Below are 19,531 nucleotides of genomic sequence, written 5' to 3'. Positions count from 1 at the left end.
TGCAGTCTCTCATACTCACTTGTGTTAGTATGCTCTGCAGTCTCTCATACTCACTTGTGTTAGTATGCTCTGCAGTCTCTCAGACTCACTTGTTCTAGAACGCTTTGCTGTCTCTCAGACTCATCTGTTCTAGTATGATCTGCATTCTCTCAGGATCACCTGTTCTAGAATGCTCTACAGTCTCTCAGACTCACCTGTTCTAGTATGATCTGCATTCTCTCAGAATCACTTGTTCTAGAATGCTCTGCAGTCTCTCAGACTCACTTGTTCTAGAATGCTCTGTAGTCTCTCAGACTCACTTGTTCTAGAATGCTCTGCAGTCTCTCAGACTCACCTGTTCTAGAATGCTCTGCAGTCTCTCATACTCACTTGTGTTAGTATGCTCTGCAGTCTCTCAGACTCACTTGTTCTAGAACGCTTTGCTGTCTCTCAGAATCACCTATTCTAGAATACTCTGCAGTCTCTCATCAGACTCACCTGTTCTAGAATGCTCTGCATTCTCTCAGAATCACCTGTTCTAGAATGCTCTACGGTCTCTCAGACTCATCTGTTCTAGAATGCTCTACAGTCTCTCAGACTCACCTGTCCTAGAATGCTCTGTAGTCTCTCAGACTCACCTGTTCTAGAATGCTCTGCAGTCTCTCAGACTCACCTGTTCTAGAATGCACTGCAGTCTCTCAGACTCACCTGTTCTAGAATGCTCTGAAGTCTCTCAGACTCACCTGTTCTAGAATGCTCTGCAGTCTCTTTAGACTCACCTGTTCTAGAATGCTCTGCAGTCTCTCAGACTCACCTGTTCAAGAATGCTCTGCAGTCTCTCAGATTCACCTGTTTAAGAATGCTCTGCAGTCTCTCAGACTCACCTGTTTTAGAATGCTCTGCAGTCTCTCAGACTCACCTGTTCTAGAATGCTTTGCAGTCTCTCAGACTCACCTATTCTAGAATACTCTGCAGTCTCTCACCAGACTCACTTGTTCTAGAATGCTCTGCAGTCTCTCAGATTCACTTGTTCTAGAATGTTCTGCAGTCTCTCAGACTCATCTGTTCTAGTATGATCTGCATTCTCTCAGGATCACCTGTTCTAGAATGCTCTACAGTCTCTCAGACTCACCTGTTCTAGTATGATCTGCATTCTCTCAGAATCACTTGTTCTAGAATGCTCTGCAGTCTATCAGACTCACCTGTTTGAGTACGCTCTGTAGTCTCTAAGACTCATCTGTTCTAGAATGCTCTGCAGTCTCTCAGACTCGCTTGTTCTAGAATGCTCTGTAGTCTCTCAGACTCACTTGTTCTAGAATGCTCTGCAGTCTCTGAGACTCACCTGTTCTAGAATGCTCTGCAGTCTCTCATACTCACTTGTGTTAGTATGCTCTGCAGTCTCTCAGACTCACTTGTTCTAGAACGCTTTGCTGTCTCTCAGACTCACCTATTCTAGAATACTCTGCAGTCTCTCATCAGACTCACCTGTTCTAGAATGCTCTGCATTCTCTCAGAATCACCTGTTCTAGAATGCTCTACAGTCTCTCAGACTCATCTGTTCTAGAATCCTCTACAGTCTCTCAGACTCACCTGTTCTAGAATGCTCTGTAGTCTCTCAGACTCACCTGTTCTAGAATGCTCTGCAGTCTCTCAGACTCACCTGTTCTAGAATGCACTGCAGTCTCTCAGACTCACCTGTTCTAGAATGCTCTACTGTCTCTCAGACTCACTTGTTCTAGAATGCTCTGCAGTCTCTCAGACTCACTTGTACTAGTCTGCTCTGCCGTCTCTCAGACTCACCTGTTGTAGAATGCTCTGCAGTCTCTTTAGACTCACCTGTTCTAGAATGCTCTGCAGTCTCTCAGACTCACCTGTTCTAGAATGCTCTGCAGTCTCTCAGACTCACCTGTTCTAGAATGCTCTGCAGTGTCTCAGACTCACCTGTTTTAGAATGCTCTGCAGTCTCTCAGACTCACCTGTTCTAGAATGCTTTGCAGTCTCTCAGACTCACCTATTCTAGAATACTCTGCAGTCTCTCACCAGACTCACTTGTTCTAGAATGCTCTGCAGTCTCTCAGATTCACTTGTTCTAGAATGTTCTGCAGTCTCTCAGACTCATCTGTTTTAGTATGATCTGCATTCTCTCAGGATCACCTGTTCTAGAAAGCTCTACAGTCTCTCAGACTCACCTGTTCTAGTATGATCTGCATTCTCTCAGAATCACTTGTTCTAGAATGCTCTGCAGTCTATCAGACTCACCTGTTCGAGTATGCTCTGTAGTCTCTCAGACTCATCTGTTCTAGAATGCTCTGCAGTCTCTCAGACTCACTTGTTCTAGAATGCTCTGTAGTCTCTCAGACTCACTTGTTCTAGAATGCTCTGCAGTCTATCAGACTCACCTGTTCTAGAATGCTCTGCAGTCTCTCAGACTCACCTGTTCTAGAATGCACTGCAGTCTCTCAGACTCACCTGTTCTAGAATGCTCTGCAGTCTCTCAGACTCACCCGTTGTAGAATGCTCTGTAGTCTGTCAGACTCACTTGTTCTAGAATGCTCTGCAGTCTCTCAGACTCACCTGTTCTAGAATGCTCTGCAGTCTCTCATACTCACTTGTGTTATTATGCTCTGCAGTCTCTCAGACTCACTTGTTCTAGAATGCTTTGCTGTCTCTCAGACTCACCTATTCTAGAATACTCTGCAGTCTCTCATCAGACTCACCTGTTCTAGAGTGCTCTGCATTCTCTCAGAATCACCTGTTCTAGAATGCTCTACAGTCTCTCAGACTCATCTGTTCTAGAATGCTCTGCAGTCTCTCAGACTCACCTGTTCTAGAATGCACTGCAGTCTCTCAGACTCACCTGTTCTAGAATGCTCTGCAGTCTCTCAGACTCACCTGTTCTAGAATGCACTGCAGTCTCTCAGACTCACCTGTTCTAGAATGCTCTGCAGTCTCTCAGACTCACCTGTTCTAGAATGCTCTGCAGTCTATCAGACTCACCTATTCTAGTATGCTCTGCAGTCTCTCAGACTCACCTGTTCTAGAATGCTCTGCATTCTCTCAGACTCATCTGTTCTAGAATGCTATGCTGTCTCTCAGACTCACTTGTTCTAGTATGCTCTGCAGTCTCTCAGACTCACCTGTTCTAGAATGCTCTGCAGTCTCTCAGACTCACCTGTTCTAGAATGTTCTGCAGTCTCTCAGACTCACCTGTTCTAGAATGCTCTGCAGTCTCTCAGATTCACCTGTTCTAGAATGCTCTGCAGTCTCTCAGACTCACCTGTTTAAGAATGCTCTGCAGTCTCTCAGACTCACCTGTTCTAGAATGCTCTGCAGTCTCTCAGACTCACCTGTTCTAGAATGCTCTGCAGTCTCTCAGACTCACCTGTTCTAGAATGCTCTGCAGTCTCTCAGAATCACCTCTTCTAGAATGCTCTGCAGTCTCTCAGACTCATCTGTTCTAGAATGCACTGCAGTCTCTCAGACTCACCTGTTCTAGAATGCTCTGCAGTCTCTCAGACTCACCTGTTCTAGAATGCTCTGCAGTCTCTCAGCCTCACCTGTTCTAGAATGCTCTGCAGTCTCTCAGACTCACCTCTTCTAGAATGCTCTGCAGTCTCTCAGAATCACCTGTTCTAGAATGCTCTGCAGTCTCTCAGACTCACCTGTTCTAGAATGCTCTGCAGTCTCTCAGACTCACCTCTTCTAGAATGCTCTGCAGTCTCTCAGAATCACCTGTTCTAGAATGCTCTGCAGTCTCTCAGACTCACCTGTTCTAGAATGCACTGCAGTCTCTCAGACTCACCTATTCTAGAATGCTCTGCAGTCTCTCAGACTCACCTGTTCTAGAATGCTCTGCAGTCTCTCTGACTCACCTGTTCTAGAATGCACTGCAGTCTCTCAGGCTCCAGGTCGATGACATACTTCCTCTCCTGCCGGCGGTCCAGGTCTTCTAGCAGACGACGGTACGCTGCCTCGTTGAAACTCTCCACACAGATGGCACTCACCTGCACAGAGACAGAGCTATTAACCTGTGGGTTTGTGTGTGTGTGTGTGTGTGTGTGTGTGTGTGTGTGTGTGTGTGTGTGTGTGTGTGTGTGTGTGCGTGTGTGTGTGTGTGTGTGTGTGTGTGTGTGTGTGTGTGTGTGTGTGTGTGTGTGTGTGTGTGTGTGTGTGTGTGTGTGTGTGTGTGTGTGTGTGTGTGTGTGTGTGTGTGTGTGTGTGTGTGTGTGTGTGTGTGTGTGTGTGTGTGTGTGTGTGTGTGTGTGTGTGTGTGTGTGTGTGTGTGTGTGTGTGTGTGTGTGTGTGTGCACCCATGTGGTGCTCACCTGCCAACCGTTTTGACCTGCACGCTCCATGATTGCCTGTAAGATGGCGTAACCTAGACAACAGAACAGAGACATAAAGACAACCACTCAGACATCACTAACCTGGAGAGATGCCAGCCAGGCCACAAAAATAACATTCCAGAAGATAGAAGATAGAATATATCCACTTTGGGGGGAAAATAGATCAAATATTTAAGTCAACAAAAACAGTGTCTCGGAGCAATCAAACTAAACGGAAACACTGCAAATCCCAGACGCCCTTTCCCCTTGCTCGCTACTTCCCTCTTCCTTCTTGTCTATTTAGTGTAACCCTTCACTACAGTACCCATCACGCCCCCAGGTACTGTCCTGATCGCCTGTCTCTGACACCTCTGCTGTCTGTTCCTGAATCTATCACCCTCTGTCTTTCTGTCACTGTTTGTCTCTCTCACCCTGATGTCTCCATCATTATGTCTACAGTTCCCCTAAACACTCCCAGAGACACAGCAATCACCAACAACAGCTGTCCCTGTGTAAATACTCCTGTCTGTCTGTCTGTCTGTCTGTCTGTCTGTCTGTCTGTCTGTCTGTCTGTCTGTCTGTCTGTCTGTCTGTCTGTCTGTCTGTCTGTCTGTCTGTCTGTCTGTCTGTCTGTCTGTCTGTCTGTCTGTCTGTCTGTCTGTCTGTCTGTGTCCAAACGAACTAACAGTGTGTCTGTCTGTGTGTATTTATCCAGACTACCTAACAGTCTGTCTGCCTGTCTGTCTGTCTCTCTGTGTCCAGACTGTGTAACAGTATGTAACAGTGTGTCTGTCTGTCTCTCTGTGTCCAGACTGTGTAACAGTATGTAACAGTGTGTCTGTCTGTCTCTCTGTGTCCAGACTGTGAAACAGTATGTAACAGTGTGTCTGTCTGTCTCTCTGTGTCCAGACTGTGTAACAGTATGTAACAGTGTGTCTGTTTGTCTCTCTGTGTCCAGACTGTGTAACAGTATGTAACAGTGTGTCTGTCTGTCTCTCTGTGTCCAGACTGTGTAACAGTATGTAACAGTGTGTCTGTCTGTCTCTCTGTGTCCAGACTGTGTAACAGTATGTAACAGTGTGTCTGTCTGTCTCTCTGTGTCCAGACTGTGAAACAGTATGTAACAGTGTGTCTGTCTGTCTCTCTGTGTCCAGACTGTGTGCCTATCTCCTGACCAGAGCCTAACCCTAACCCTAACCCTAACCCTAACCCTAACCCTAACCCTAACCCTAACCCTGACTATACAACAGACAACAGGAGAAATTGTACAATGAAAAATAAATGCTTATAGACCCAAAATGTGTCAGTTGATACATGAACACATAAAAGACAGCTTGGAAACTGATCTTTGTCAACCAATGGGCACACACAGCTTACCATGTCTCCCACACATGTAGGCCTTCAAAAACCTCAGTATGTTTCAACATGCATTTTCTCCCAGTTTAAAATATATTACAACAGGTGAACCCTCAGTAGTTGCAGAAGCTAAATCTCTGTGTGTGTGTGTGTGTGTGTGTGTGTGTGTGTGTGTGTGTGTGTGTGTGTGTGTGTGTGTGTGTGTGTGTGTGTGTGTGTGTGTGTGTGTGTGTGTGTGTGTGTGTGTGTGTGTGTGTGTGTGTGTGTGTGTGTGCCATGCTGTCTGCAGAGCACGGAGCATAAAACAGATCCCTCTTACTGCCCATTTTCCACCACATTACCGACAGCGCTGGGCTGATGGGAAATGCTAATGAACGACCCTGCCACTGCGAATCACGGGTGAGTGAAGCGGAAACGGCACCTCCAATCCCCTTGGTGTCGACCGAGCCAGGCCGGGCCACAGAGAGACTGGCAGAGAGGAGGGAGGTGCACACAGTGAGAAAATGTGGTGTATGGAGGGACTGGCACTGTTAGCCACTCAGAGGGTATAGAGAGACCCTGGCATGGCGTGAGGATGTTGGAATGTCTGGCTTAGGGTTCCGTGCTGAGTATTCCCATGACGATAGTCTGGAGTGGAGGGCATCAGCTGTGCGCACTCTACAAACACACACAGCATCAAGGGGACTGGGCTCCCTTTAACCTCTGTCAACAGTTTAACCTCTCCACAAATAATCACAGTCGCAGTTACAGTCAGTTCTGTAACAAGCTGTCTTAATAGACTGGGTTCAGCTGTGTGAATGACTGAGTTCAGCTGTGTAGAGATGAGCTGTGTTAACGACTGAGGTCAGCTGTGTAGATTTCTGCTGTGTTAATGACTGGGTTGAGCTGTGTTAATGACTGGGTTGAGCTGTGTACAGTTGAGCTGTGTTAATGACTGGGTTGAGCTGTGTACAGTTGAGCTGTGTTAATGACTGAGTTGAGCTGTGTTAATGACTGAGTTGAGCTGTGTTAATGACTGGGTTGAGCTGTGTACAGTTGAGCTGTGTTAATGACTGGGTTGAGCTGTGTACAGTTGAGCTGTGTTAATGACTGGGTTGAGCTGTGTACAGTTGAACTGTGTTAATGACTGGGTTGAGCTGTGTACAGTTGAGCTGTGTTAATGACTGGGTTGAGCTGTGTACAGTTGAGCTGTGTTAATGACTGATTTGAGCTGTGTACAGTTGAGCTGTGTTAATGACTGGGTTGAGCTGTGTACAGTTGAACTGTGTTAATGACTGGGTTGAGCTGTGTTAATGACTGAGTTGAGCTGTGTACAGTTGAGCTGTGTTAATGACTGGGTTGAGCTGTGTACAGTTGAGCTGTGTTAATGACTGGGTTGAGCTGTGTACAGTTGAGCTGTGTTAATGACTGGGTTGAGCTGTGTACAGTTGAGCTGTGTTAATGACTGGGTTGAGCTGTGTACAGTACCCGCTCCCTCCATCCCATTCTCCTCTTCCTCTTTCCTGCTTCCCTTAGAATGATTAGATTGAATGACAGACTGACTGACTGATTGACTGTCTGGTTGGCTGACTGACTGACTGACTGATTGACTTACTGATTGGCTGACTGACTGACTGTCTGGTTGATTGATTGACTGACTGACCAATTGACTGACTGATTGAGTGATGTACTGACTGATTAATTGATTGGGTATTGTTTGATTGACAGCTGGTACCTCTGTCTGTGTCGTAGAGGAATACGAAGCGGCTCCAGTCGTAGTGGTCCAGTAAGGACAGCAGAGCTCCTCTGATAGAGGGGCGGAGCTGCAGGGTGAACTGGCCCTCCCCCTCCGTGGGGAAACTGGGCGTGACCAGGGAGATGTGCAGTGCGCTGCAGAACGACGTCAGGGTGTGCACCGAACGCTTGTCGTACAGGCCGAAGATAGCAAACACACCCCGCGAGTACTGCGAACAGACTGCAGGGAGAGAGAGAGAAGAGGAAGAGGAAGGGAGTGGATGAGAATGCTTAAAGGCTATTTGGATTGAATAAATGCAATAGACATTTGACATAGAGCCAGAAGAACACGGGGAATACTGAGAAAAGAACGCAGGTACAGAGGCAGAGAAAGAGATGCTCATTAATGTATATTCACACAGTGGAATCTCATGTAATACGTCAAACATTTTAATGGATGCCTCAGTTTGTCTTTCATAATTACAACAACACATTGCAGCTGCTGGGTGCATATCAGTGTGTGTGTGTGATTGTGATTGTCAAAAGAGCTAACAAAGAAACACAGAAAATAATTATTGCAACTTGATTTTCATATCACAGAAATGTCTCCCAGTAATTATTTTGTCCCTCTCAACATTACCAATTCCACAGTAGAGAGCCAAACACTGATAACATAATTACTACACATAAACAATCAGTTTCTGCTGACTCCTCTGGGAGGTCATCTCTCACACAGACAACACAACAACAACAACAAATGAAGTAAATAATTATGACTCGTGTCTCACTGTTACAATTCCATGCTGATGTATGCCATCCATCTCCCTAAAACCCTGCCGCTCTTTCAACAGAGAGAAGAGGAAACAGAGTGAGAAGAGAGAGAGCAAGAGAGAGGAGAGAGAAAGAGAGTGAGAGAGAGCAAGAGAGAGGAGAGAGAAAGAGAGTGAGAGAGAGCAAGAGAGAGGAGAGAGAAAGAAAGTGAGAGAGAAAGAAAGAGGAGAGAGAAACAGAGTGAGAGAGAGAGTAAGAGAGAGGAGAGAGAAAAAGAGAGAGAGGAGAGAGAAAGAGCCCCCTCTGACATGTCTGTCTCTTGTCTGAAAACGTTCCCTCTGCTTTCACCTCTCTGCCACCGTATGTCAGTCATCTACTGCTCAGTTACAGGAGGGTGATGCGGTGCGTTTGGATTATGCATCCGTAGTGTAGCTTTCATTTCCTGCTACACACACACACACACACACACACACACACACACACACACACACACACACACACACACACACACACACACACACACACACACACACACACACACACACACACACACACACACACACACACACACACACACACACACACACACACACATAGTGTGTTTCTAAGACGCTGGGAAGTTTGTGTTTATAGGTACTGTAGGTTCAGAAGATATGTCTCCTATTCCAGGAACAACATATTCTATTCATAGTCTTTCTGATTGAGTACCATGGAGATTTAAACACTACTTGTCTCTGTGACAAGAGTGCCGAATCAAATGTACACTCTACTCTCTCTCCCCCTTTCCTCTTCTCTTTCTCCATTCATTCTTCTTTCAGTCCTGCCTTTTGGAGTAGAAGCCCAGCCTGCATCATAGACCTGCTCCTAACCATGTTAGTGTTGTGGGAACACAAAGATAGATAGAACCCATTGGGCTGATATGAACAGGGATTAGACACGGCAGGGCCCTGAACCTGGGCTGAGATGAACAGGGATTAGACACGGCAGGGCTCTGAATCTGGGTTGATATGAACAGGGATTAGACACGGCAGCGCCCTGAATCTGGGCTGAGATGAACAGGGATTAGACACGGCAGGGACCTGAATCTGGGTTGATATGAACAGGGATTAGACACTGGGCAGGGCCCTGAATCTGGGTTGATATGAACAGGGATTAGACACTGGGCAGGGCCCTGAATCTGGGTTGATATGAATAGGGATTAGACACTGGGCAGGGCCCTGAATCTGGGTTGATATGAACAGGGATTAGACACTGGGCAGGGCCCTGAATCTGGGTTGATATGAATAGGGATTAGACACTGGGCAGGGCCCTGAATCTGGGTTGATATGAACAGGGATTAGACACGGCAGGGACCTGAATCTGGGCTGAGATGAACAGGGATTAGACACGGCAGGGCTCTGAATCTGGGTTGATATGAACAGGGATTAGACACGGCAGCGCCCTGAATCTGGGCTGAGATGAACAGGGATTAGACACGGCAGGGACCTGAATCTGGGCTGAGATGAACAGGGATTAGACACGGCAGGGACCTGAATCTGGGCTGAGATGAACAGGGATTAGACACGGCAGGGCTCTGAATCTGGGTTGATATGAACAGGGATTAGACACGGCAGCGCCCTGAATCTGGGCTGAGATGAACAGGGATTAGACACGGCAGGGACCTGAATCTGGGCTGAGATGAACAGGGATTAGACACGGCAGGGCCCTGAACCTGGGCTGAGATGAACAGGGATTAGACACGGCAGGGACCTGAATCTGGGTTGATATGAACAGGGATTAGACACTGGGCAGGGACCTGAATCTGGGTTGATATGAACAGGGATTAGACACTGGGCAGGGACCTGAATCTGGGTTGATATGAACAGGGATTAAACACTGGGCAGGGCCCTGAATCTGGGTTGATATGAACAGGGATTAGACACTGGGCAGGGACCTGAATCTGGGTTGATATGAACAGGGATTAGACACTGGGCAGGGACCTGAATCTGGGTTGATATGAACAGGGATTAGACACGGCAGGGACCTGAATCTGGGTTGATATGAACAGGGATTAGACACTGGGCAGGGACCTGAATCTGGGTTGATATGAACAGGGATTAGACACTGGGCAGGGACCTGAATCTGGGCTGATATGAACAGGGATTAAACACTCATTGCGAATTAAAAGACACCAATATCCACATGGAAGACACTGTGTTCAAAGCTGTTTCATTTAATTCACTTTCACTAACAGAGTAAAGGCTCCATCGTGCTTCCCCTTTAAACCGAAGTTCGGTAGCCGAAGTCTACACTCCTCATGCGGTAATCGGTCAACAGTAGGGACTATTCAATGACGTATTTGTTGTCGTTCAACGAGAGACGACTTGTTTTCATGTACATTTCTTTATTGAGAAATACTGCACCAAACATCTTAGTTATCTGTGAAATTGAGCCACTTAAATCTCCTCTGCAAAAACTTCAAAATGTCTTGAGTTATCTTGTTATCTTGCGTTATCTTGAGTTATTTTAGATTAATTCTGACTATATTCATTCTGGCTACGGCGTCTCAAGATGGACAAACAGTACTATTACCGCTTTTATCTCGTGTCCAGCGAAGGTCTTTTAAAGGGAGTATGCGTAGCTGAGTTCTGATAGGAGCAAACCCAACCTAGTATGCAGACGCCTTGACAGAGTTCACCTTGGCTCCCGGTGAACACACAGCTATTGAAGAGAACTGGAAGCAATTTGAAATGTGTAATTATATTGCTTTCTCCATCTCTCTATTGCTCCTTTCTCATTCATCCACCAATTCAATTCAATTCAAGGGGCTTTATTTGCATGTGAAACATATGTTAACATTGCCAAAGAAAGTGAGGTAGATAATAAACAAAGTGAAATAAACAATAAAAATGAACAGTAACATTACACTCACAGAAGTTCCAAAAGTAAAGACATTTCAAATGTCATATTATATTATATATATACAGTGTTGTAACAATGTGCAAATGGTTAAGGTACAAAAGGGAAAATAAATAAGCATAAATATGGGTTGTATTTACAAGGGTGTTTGTTCTTCACTGGTTGACCTTTTCTTGTGGTAACAGGTCACAAATCCCGATCTATCTCTCTCTGTCTGTCTGCCTCTGTCTGTCTGCCTCTCTGTCTGTCTGCCTCTCTGTCTGTCTGCCTCTCTGTCTGTCTGCCTCTCTGTCTAGCCTCCTACTGTTATATTTACACCATCTCTTCAGCAACCTGACCACTATGATACCACTAACTTTGTTAATACAATAAAGATGAACAACATTTCACAGCATATGTGTGGTTTAAAAGCCCATCCCTCCAGAGTGCCTCAGCAGCAGATATGTTAAACCCTCCACAGGGAGCTCAGCCACAGCTACCGCTACATACACAGCATCTACAACCATTACCCAACATCGCACAGCGCTCGGTGCTCTCTTTCTCTCACTCTCTCCACATCTCATCATAGCTCTCTCTGTATCCCATTTCCTCTCTCTGCTCCATCTCGCTGCTCCTTTGTCATCCCATTTGTCTCTCTCTCTCTCTCTCTCTCTCTCTCTCTCTCTCTCTCTCTCTCTCTCTCTCTCTCTCTCTATTTCACTTTCAATTCATATGTTTACATTGCCAAAGCAAGTAATATTATGTCAATATACAGTGTTGTAAGGATGTGCAAACAGTTAAAAGTACAAAAGGGAAAATATAATATTATCCAGAGCGAAAATATTGTAAGTCGCTCTGGATAAGAGCGTCTGCTAAATGACTTAAATGTAAATGTAAAATGTATATTAACAGAAATATTGGTTGTATTTACAATGGTGTTTGTTCTTCACTGGTTGCCCTTTTCTTGTGGCAACAGGTCACACATCTTGCTGATGTGATGGCACACCGTGGTATTTCACCCAGTAGATATTGGAGTTTATCAAAATCAGATTTGTTTTCCAATTGTTTGTGGGTCTGTGTAGTCTGAGGGAAATATGTGTCTCTAATATGGTCTTACATTTGGCATGAGGAAGTGCAGCTCAGTTTCCACCTCATTTTGTGGGCAGTGTGCACATAGCCTGTCTTCTCTTGAGAGCCAGGTCTGCCTTTTAGGTCAGTCACAGTGGTCAGGTATTCTGCCACTGTGTACTCTCTGTTTAGGGCCAAATAGCATTCTAGTTTGCTCTGTTTTTTCCAATGTGTCAAATAATTGTATTTTTTTCCCTCAGGATTTTCTCATGATTTGTTAATAAGAATGCAGAGGATTTTCCAAAGGTTGCTGATCGGTGATCAGGGGGTGATCAGTCCTTAGTTCCAAATATTAGGGAAGATGCCAGAGCTGAGGATGATGTTAAAGATTTTAAGTATAGCCAATAGGAATTTGTGGTCTGTATATTTTATAATTTCATTTAGGATACCATCAACCCCACAGGCATTTTTTGGTTGGAGGGTTTGTATTTTGTCCTGTAGTTCTTTCAATGTAATTGGAGAATCCAGTGGGTTCTGGTAGTCTTTAATAGTTGATTCTAAGGTTTGTATTTGATCATGTATATATTTTTGCTGTTTGTTCTTTGTTATCGAGCCAAAAATATTGGAGAAGTGGTTTATCCATAGATCTCTGTTTCGGATAGATAACTCTTTGAGAGTTTTCCAATCTTCCCAGAAGTGATTCTATGGATTCTTCAGTTACATTGAGCTGATTTGTGACATGCTGTAACCTTCTTTTTCCGTAGTGTATTTCTGTATTGTTTTAGTGATTCACCATAGTGAAGGTAGGCTCAGGTTTTCTGGGTCTATATATTTTTGGTTGGATAGGTCTCTCAATATATTTCTTAGGTTTTTGCATTCTTCATCAATCCATTTGTCATTGTTGTTAATATTCTTAGGTTGTCTGCTTGACATTTTTAGATTTGATAGTGAAGCTGAGAGGTGAAATATACTGCTTAGGTTTTCTACTGCCAAGTTTACACCTTCACTATGACAGTGAAACCCTTTGTCCAGGAAATTGTCTGGAAGGGATTTAATTTGTTGTTGCTCTATTTTTCTTCCATCTATAGCATTTCTTAATATTATTCAGTTCCTTTGGCTTTGATGCCTCATGATTGAGCATAGCTCTGTTCAAGTAGAGTGTGATTTTGCTGTGATCTGATAGGGGTGTCACTGGACTGACTGTGAACGCTCTGAGAGACTCTGGGTTGAGGTCAGTGATAAACTAGTCTACAGTTGTCAGGTCTACTCACGCTCCTCCCCTACGGTGTTCGATGTCGCCGGTTTACTAACCACCGGTCCTGGCAACCATCATTAGACGCACCTGGCATTCATCATACGCACACCTGGACACCATTAACTCACTCATTACCTTCCCTTTATCTGGCTCTCCCTTAGGTTCATTCCCAAGGCAGTATTGACTATGTGTTTCATGTCTGTAAGCTACTCGTGTTTCTTGTATTGGGCCATGTTCCATTTATAATTGAACTCACCACCTGCCCTTGTTTCTCAACTCCCAGCGTCTACTTTACAGAATACTGCCAGCAGGGAAGCTCCTTCCCCTACCCGTGAAGAGATAGTAAAGGCTTTGTGACCCATAGTGTCTAGTTTTGTTTCTGTGTGGTGTAGGCCCAGACCATCACAGTTTGTGTGAGCAGAGCATGTTGAGCATCTGATACCTACCTGTTAGGTCACAGGATGGGGATAGAGAGGGTGTAATAATGGGGGTTGGGCCTGTTGCCCTGCTCACGGCCTGGACATATGTCCTGCTGTCATGTTGAGGTACTTGCTGCAGTGGCGGTGGGCATGGGGTGGGCAGAAGGGTCGTAGGTCTGTTAAGAGGGGGCCTATATAGGGTGTGGCCAGGGTTTGCTTGGGATGGTCTTAGTTGGTTGGGGAGTGGCTGGTGATGCTGTGGTCTGGGTGTAGGTCCTCTTGGCGTAGGTTCTCTCAGTGCAGGTCCTTCAGGAGGGGGTCTTGCAGGTCTGGGAGCGTGTCTCGCTAGTTTGGGTGGGGTGTCCGTTGCTTTGTTGCTCCTGTGTGAGGTGCTGGGGCTGCGGTTGAGGGTGACGTCCTTCAGGGTCATGAAAAAAGTTGGGATTGCTGCTTTATAGAGGTGGACCTGGTCCTCTGCAAACAGCTACAGGGCATGCCTAGTGTTTGGGCACCAGAGTTTAGCCATTTTGTGTTTGGGGGAAAAGTTTATTTTCTTGAATGTATTTGCCACTTGATTCAATGAGGAGCACAATCTCTGGTTTTTGTGTGTCCTCAGTGGATGTGGGGGGGTTGTCAGGAGGGCTATCGGGAGAGCTGACTGGAGGGCTGTTAGGAGGGGTGGGGTCTGTTGGGTTGGTGGGTCCTGTGTTGTCTGTCCCATTGTGGTGTTGAAGTTGTGGTCCGGGTCTGAGGTGGGCTGTTCTGCTGGCTTGTCTGGGGGAGTGTCCTGCTCTCTGTCACACCTCAGCTTTCTGACTTCGTCCTTCAGTGCCATGTGTGCCTCTCTAAGTTCTCTCACCTCAGTCCGTAGAGCAGCCAGCTCTCTCAGACAGCCGTCCATCTCCACCTTCTGCCCTCTGGGTCTTGTTGGGGGGGGGGGGTGGATTTGTTCTGTCTGGATTGTGTGGACTAGATCTCTGAGCTCCACCATGTCTCTCTTCATCTCTGTGAATTTATCCCTCTCAATGATCTAGGAGCAGTGCAGTTGTGGGACCTGGGTGTGTTCAGTGCTGGGGTGGTGATTGTCCTCGTCTGCAGGACAGTTCTCACTCAGGATGGGGGAGGGGAGAGCTTTTCCTGCTGTCTTCTCTCTTTGATCCCATAAAAGTCCTCCTGGAACTGCATGAGGATGCCCTGCACCATCACTTGTATTACATTGAAAGAGGTTGTTTCAATTTCCTCGCTGTCTAGTCTTCTGAGTTTCCACCCTGGGCCAATACCCTCTCTCTCTCTTGACATAGGGGTAGTGTGCTCTTATAGCCATGTGCCATGCCAGGGGATGGTCTGTGTGGAAAATGAAGTTACCCCTCTTTGTAGCAGTCAACAAATAGTGTCTCTGGATTGTCCTTGAGGAGCTTTTTTTTGTACTTGTTCCTTGCAGTGTTATTTTGAATATCCATGGGGTACTGTATTGTAATGACCTCTGGACAGGGATAAGCCTAATTGGGGCTTTAAAGGCCTCTGCATTTGGGATGGGGGGGATGGGGGGGGGCTGTAAAACTCTTCTGCCATTGTTGGGCTCAAGAGTTTTCACACATCTGACTTCACACTTCAGTGTTAATTGAAGGTGCTGCCAGGTCTGTTCTGTCCTAGCAGCTTGGTAGCTTAGTATACTTGTTTGCTTAGTTTTACAGTATATAACAAAATAACCTCGAGATCATTGTCTTTTACTTTCTGGCTTTGGAAGTAGGTTCAGACTGTATATTACTCACTCAGTTTTGTGTTGGATGGTATTTCCAGGTTCAGACTGTATATTACTCACTCAGTTTTGTGTTGGATGGTATTTCCAGGTTCAGACTGTATATTACTCACTCAGTTTTGTGTTGGATGGTATTTCCAGGTTCAGACTGTATATTACTCACTCAGTTTTGTGTTGGATGGTATTTCCAGGTTCCGCTGTGTTTCTTCTGCAGGTTTTGGTTTGTTAGAAGTTTTTTAATGATAGTTCTTGGTAGTAATAGTGGGTTCAGGTGGGTTTTAGGTATGGAATTGTGATTTGGATTGAAGGTTTTAGTATTGAGGTTAGTATCCTGGGTAAGTCCTTGTGAAAAAAAGAATACAATTTTATCTACATTTATCCAACTCTAATTCTATATATTTTTTTGCATTCATCCACCCGTACATCTCTCTCTCTGTCTCTCTGTCTCGCTCTCTCTGTCTCGCTCTCTCTGTCTCGCTCTCTCTGTCTCTCGCTCTCTGTCTCTCGCTCTCTGTCTCTCGCTCTCTGTCTCTCTGTCTCTCTCTGTCTCTCTGTCTCTCTCTGTCTCTCTGTCTCTTGCAGTGCATGCTGGGAGTGTTTGGTAGTTGAGAGGCCGTGTGTAGTTGAGAGGCGGTCGGCGAACAGGTAGGAGCTGGTTTTATACATTCTGCATCTAGAATGAACAAAGCTGTGGTTGTGTTCACGAAAAGAGGGAATTTGGTGGGTAGGCTGATTGCTAGAGGAATATTTGTAAGGAATGTGTTGATGCCGATTTCTCCCCTGTCGAGTCCTTCGACTAGAGTGGTAATCGCTAATTTGCCTCCATTTATTACGCATGATCAAATCCAGAAAGAAGTGAGTCGGTTTGGTAAGTTTGCTAGCAGGTTTGTACTGTTGCCAGGTTTTCAGGCAGATGCCGTTAAGCATGTTGCATTCCAGAGGCAAATGTTCATGTTTCTGAATAACAATGAGCAACAGCTAAATGTGTATTTTAAAGTGAGCATGGGGAGGGGCTCTATGCAGGGTTTTCCAGCACAGTCTACTGTGTTTTGAGTGTGGGGATTTGGGGCATAAGAGCGTTCTATGCCCACATAAAGGCCGTAGACAAGGTGAGGGTACAAGTGCCAGTTGGGGAAATCGAGGTGAACGTGCAGGGGGCAATGAGACGCAGGCATCAGAAACTGGACCTAGTCAGGCTACAGACGGTGGTGTAGATGAGGCTGGACCTAGCCAGGCTAAAGATGATGGTGTAGATGAGGCTAGGTCTAGTCATGTTATGGATGCTGGTGTAGATGAGGCTGGGTCTCGTCAGGTTATGCTAGTGGATGAGGAGAGTATAGTGGGGAAGTGTCAGACTAGGGGGGAGGTGGAGGGTGTCAAGCGGAAAAGGAATAAGGGGGATAAGAAAGAAGGTGGGAGGGGAGAGGCTGGGGTGGTCAAAGGCACCAAGGAATATTTGCCTGGTGCTAGGAGGGGAGGCCCTGATCAAAGAGGAAGGGCAGGTGATCAGGATGGGAGATGGAGATGAGGAGGAGGAAGGTGAGTCTGAGGAAGAGGATGATGAGGCCTTTTTTTCAAACTCCTCCTCAATGGGTCCAGAGCTGACAGCCAGTCAAGCAGAGGGGTTAAAGTGAGGGTGAGGGAACTGACAAGGTTCCTGAATGAGACCAAGGGGAAATAAGTTCATCTTTAGGCTTTTTTTCCCGATCCAAGAAAGTTTGTGAGATCAGTACAACATGCAATGAAAAATGGGGGGCATGGTGTCCTCTCACCCAGGAAACAGTTCAGGTTGGAAGTGGGTCACAACAGTGGGTAAAGGCCTACCTTCAGACACTGTTTAGATGTATAGTTCCTTTCTGGCACTGGGGCTTTTTGAGCTTTGCTATTGGTCTCTTTCTTTGCTGGCTTTTCTCCCACTTCTTATGGAGACTCTTCGGGTAGGCTCGCTCAATATAAATGGCGCCAGAGATGCGGGAAAGAGGAGTGTGTTGGGTGAATATGTAAAACCCCAAAAAGTACAGGTGTTGTTTCTGCGGGAGACGCATAGTGACGTGGTGAATGAAGTCGATTGGGGGATTTGGTGGAAAGGGGTAAGTGTTTTGAGCCATGGCACAAATTTTAGTGTCAGTCCTATTTGTACCAGGTCTGTCTGTAAAAATGTGCTGCTTGTCGTAAAAACAGACATGAACAACATGGGTTTTAACTTCAGAAATGTGTATGTGCCTAACACAGGGAGAGAGAGTGGGGTTCAATTTGGGTGTCTTAGACAGGAACTCTCACAGGTAGCGCCTGAGGAGACGCTGGTGGTTGGCAGGGACTGGAACTGTACAATGGATTTTACGAAAGACAGAAATGGGGAGGAGCCTCATTCAGGGTCAGTCAGAGTGTTAAGGGACATCATTAATCAGTTTGAGCTAGTAGATGTTTGGAGAACTAGATATAATGACACAAGACAGTAAACGTGGGTGTAGGTCTTTGGGGCTAGGGGGAGTGCAGCCTGACTTGATCATTTATACATGTCCAGGAATCAGAGCAATAGGCTGTTGGGCGCACCATTCTCCCGGTGGGGTTTACGGATCATCACATAACCATGGCTTGGCTGTCTATTTCACCAGGGCCTCACCAGGGCCTCACCAGGGCCTCGGCAGGCATCCTATTGGAAGTTTAATGTAAAGCTCTTGCAAGATGCCACTTTTTGCTCAGGTTTCCAGATTCTTTGGAAAAGATGGAGGCAGCAAAGAGAGGAGTATGAGTCTGAGTCAATGGTGGGATGGGGGGAAAGTACAAATTTGTATTTTCTGTCAACAGTATACAGATCTCTCATCCCCAGATGCTAGGAGGGTATTGGGGGAACTCAAGCGTAGTATTAGTGAGTTGGAGGTCGAGATGGTGGGGCAAGGCAACGTACAGTGCTTTGCAAAAGTATTCATCCCCTTTGCGTTTTTCCTAATTTATTGCAATACAACCTGTAATTTAAATGGATTTTTATTTGGATTTCATGTAACGGACATACACAAAATAGTTCAAATTGGTGAAGTGAAATGAGAAAAATAACTTCAAACAGAAAAGTGGTGCGTGCATATGTATTCACTGTCACGCCCTGACCATAGAGAGCCCTCGGGGTTCTCCATGGTGTTTTAGGTCAGGTCGTGACTAGGGGCGTTTCTAGGTATTATATTTCTATGTTGGTGTGTGTGTGTATGGTTCCCAATTGGAGTCAGCTGATATTCGTTACCTCTAATTGGGGATCATACTTAGTGTGTCCTTTTTCCCACCTGCTACGTGGGATATTGTTTTGTATGAGTGCCTATGTGCGCTACGTACTTCACGATCGTTATATCTTTGTTGTTTTGGAAGTTTCACTATCAATAAAATGTGGAACTCTACTCGCGCTGCGCCTTGGTCCAATTATTCATACGACGGTCGTGACAGAATATCCCACCAATTCAGGACCACGCAGCGTGCCCAGGAAGTGAAGGAGAGTTGGTCATGGGAAGAGATACTAGGCGGATGCGAGACCCTTCCTTGGCGGGAGTCGCCGAGGAGTAAAAGAGGACAGCGACGACGCTGGGGTCCGCGGCCACAGTCAGCCCAAGGGCAACCCCAAGATTCTTTTGGGGGGGGGGGGCAGAAGGGGCGGTCAGCCAAGCCGAGGAGAGAGCCAGAGACCGTCTGGGAGCAGATGGAACAGTTTGAGGAGGGATATCGGAGAGAGATGTTGGCTAGGAGTATGGTGCAGCGCAGGTGTTTTGAGGAGCGTGTTATCAGTCCGGTGAAACCTGTGCCGGCTCCACGCACCAGGCCTCCAGTGCGCCTCCCCAGCCCGGTATGTCCTGTGCCGGCTCCCCGCACTCGCCCTGAAGAGTGTGTCATCAGTCCGGAGAAACCTGTGCCGGCTCCACGCACCAGGCCTCCCATGCGCCTTTCCAGCCTGGTACGTCCTGTGCCGGCTCCCCGCACTCGCCCTGAAGAGTGTGTCATCAGTCCGGTGCAACCTGTGCCGGCTCCA

At 46.3% G+C, this 19,531-nt stretch overlaps 1 protein-coding gene across 8 annotated transcripts in view; it reads right to left on the bottom strand.

The window, feature by feature from the left end:
• The window catches only part of LOC139549532 (glutamate receptor 4-like), a 163,299-nt gene that overhangs the window by 67,914 nt on the left and 75,854 nt on the right, over positions 1-19,531 (bottom strand). For all 8 annotated transcript variants that reach the window (XR_011669900.1, XM_071360123.1, XM_071360125.1 and 5 more), the window contains exons 3-5: positions 7,375-7,614; positions 4,305-4,357; positions 3,852-3,983 (exon numbers count right to left, since the gene is read on the bottom strand). Coding sequence is in view for 7 of the 8 variants with exons in the window: in XM_071360123.1 (XP_071216224.1) it covers positions 3,852-3,983; positions 4,305-4,357; positions 7,375-7,614 (425 nt within the window). In the remaining variant the exon portion in view is untranslated. The remainder of the gene's footprint in view (positions 1-3,851; positions 3,984-4,304; positions 4,358-7,374; positions 7,615-19,531) is intronic.

This window comes from Salvelinus alpinus, chromosome 22 (assembly GCF_045679555.1).
Source record: "Salvelinus alpinus chromosome 22, SLU_Salpinus.1, whole genome shotgun sequence".
NCBI classification, from domain to species: Eukaryota; Metazoa; Chordata; class Actinopteri; order Salmoniformes; family Salmonidae; genus Salvelinus; species Salvelinus alpinus.
The sequence above is the reverse complement of the archived record's forward strand: the minus strand, read 5'-3'. Positions and strand labels throughout refer to the sequence as shown.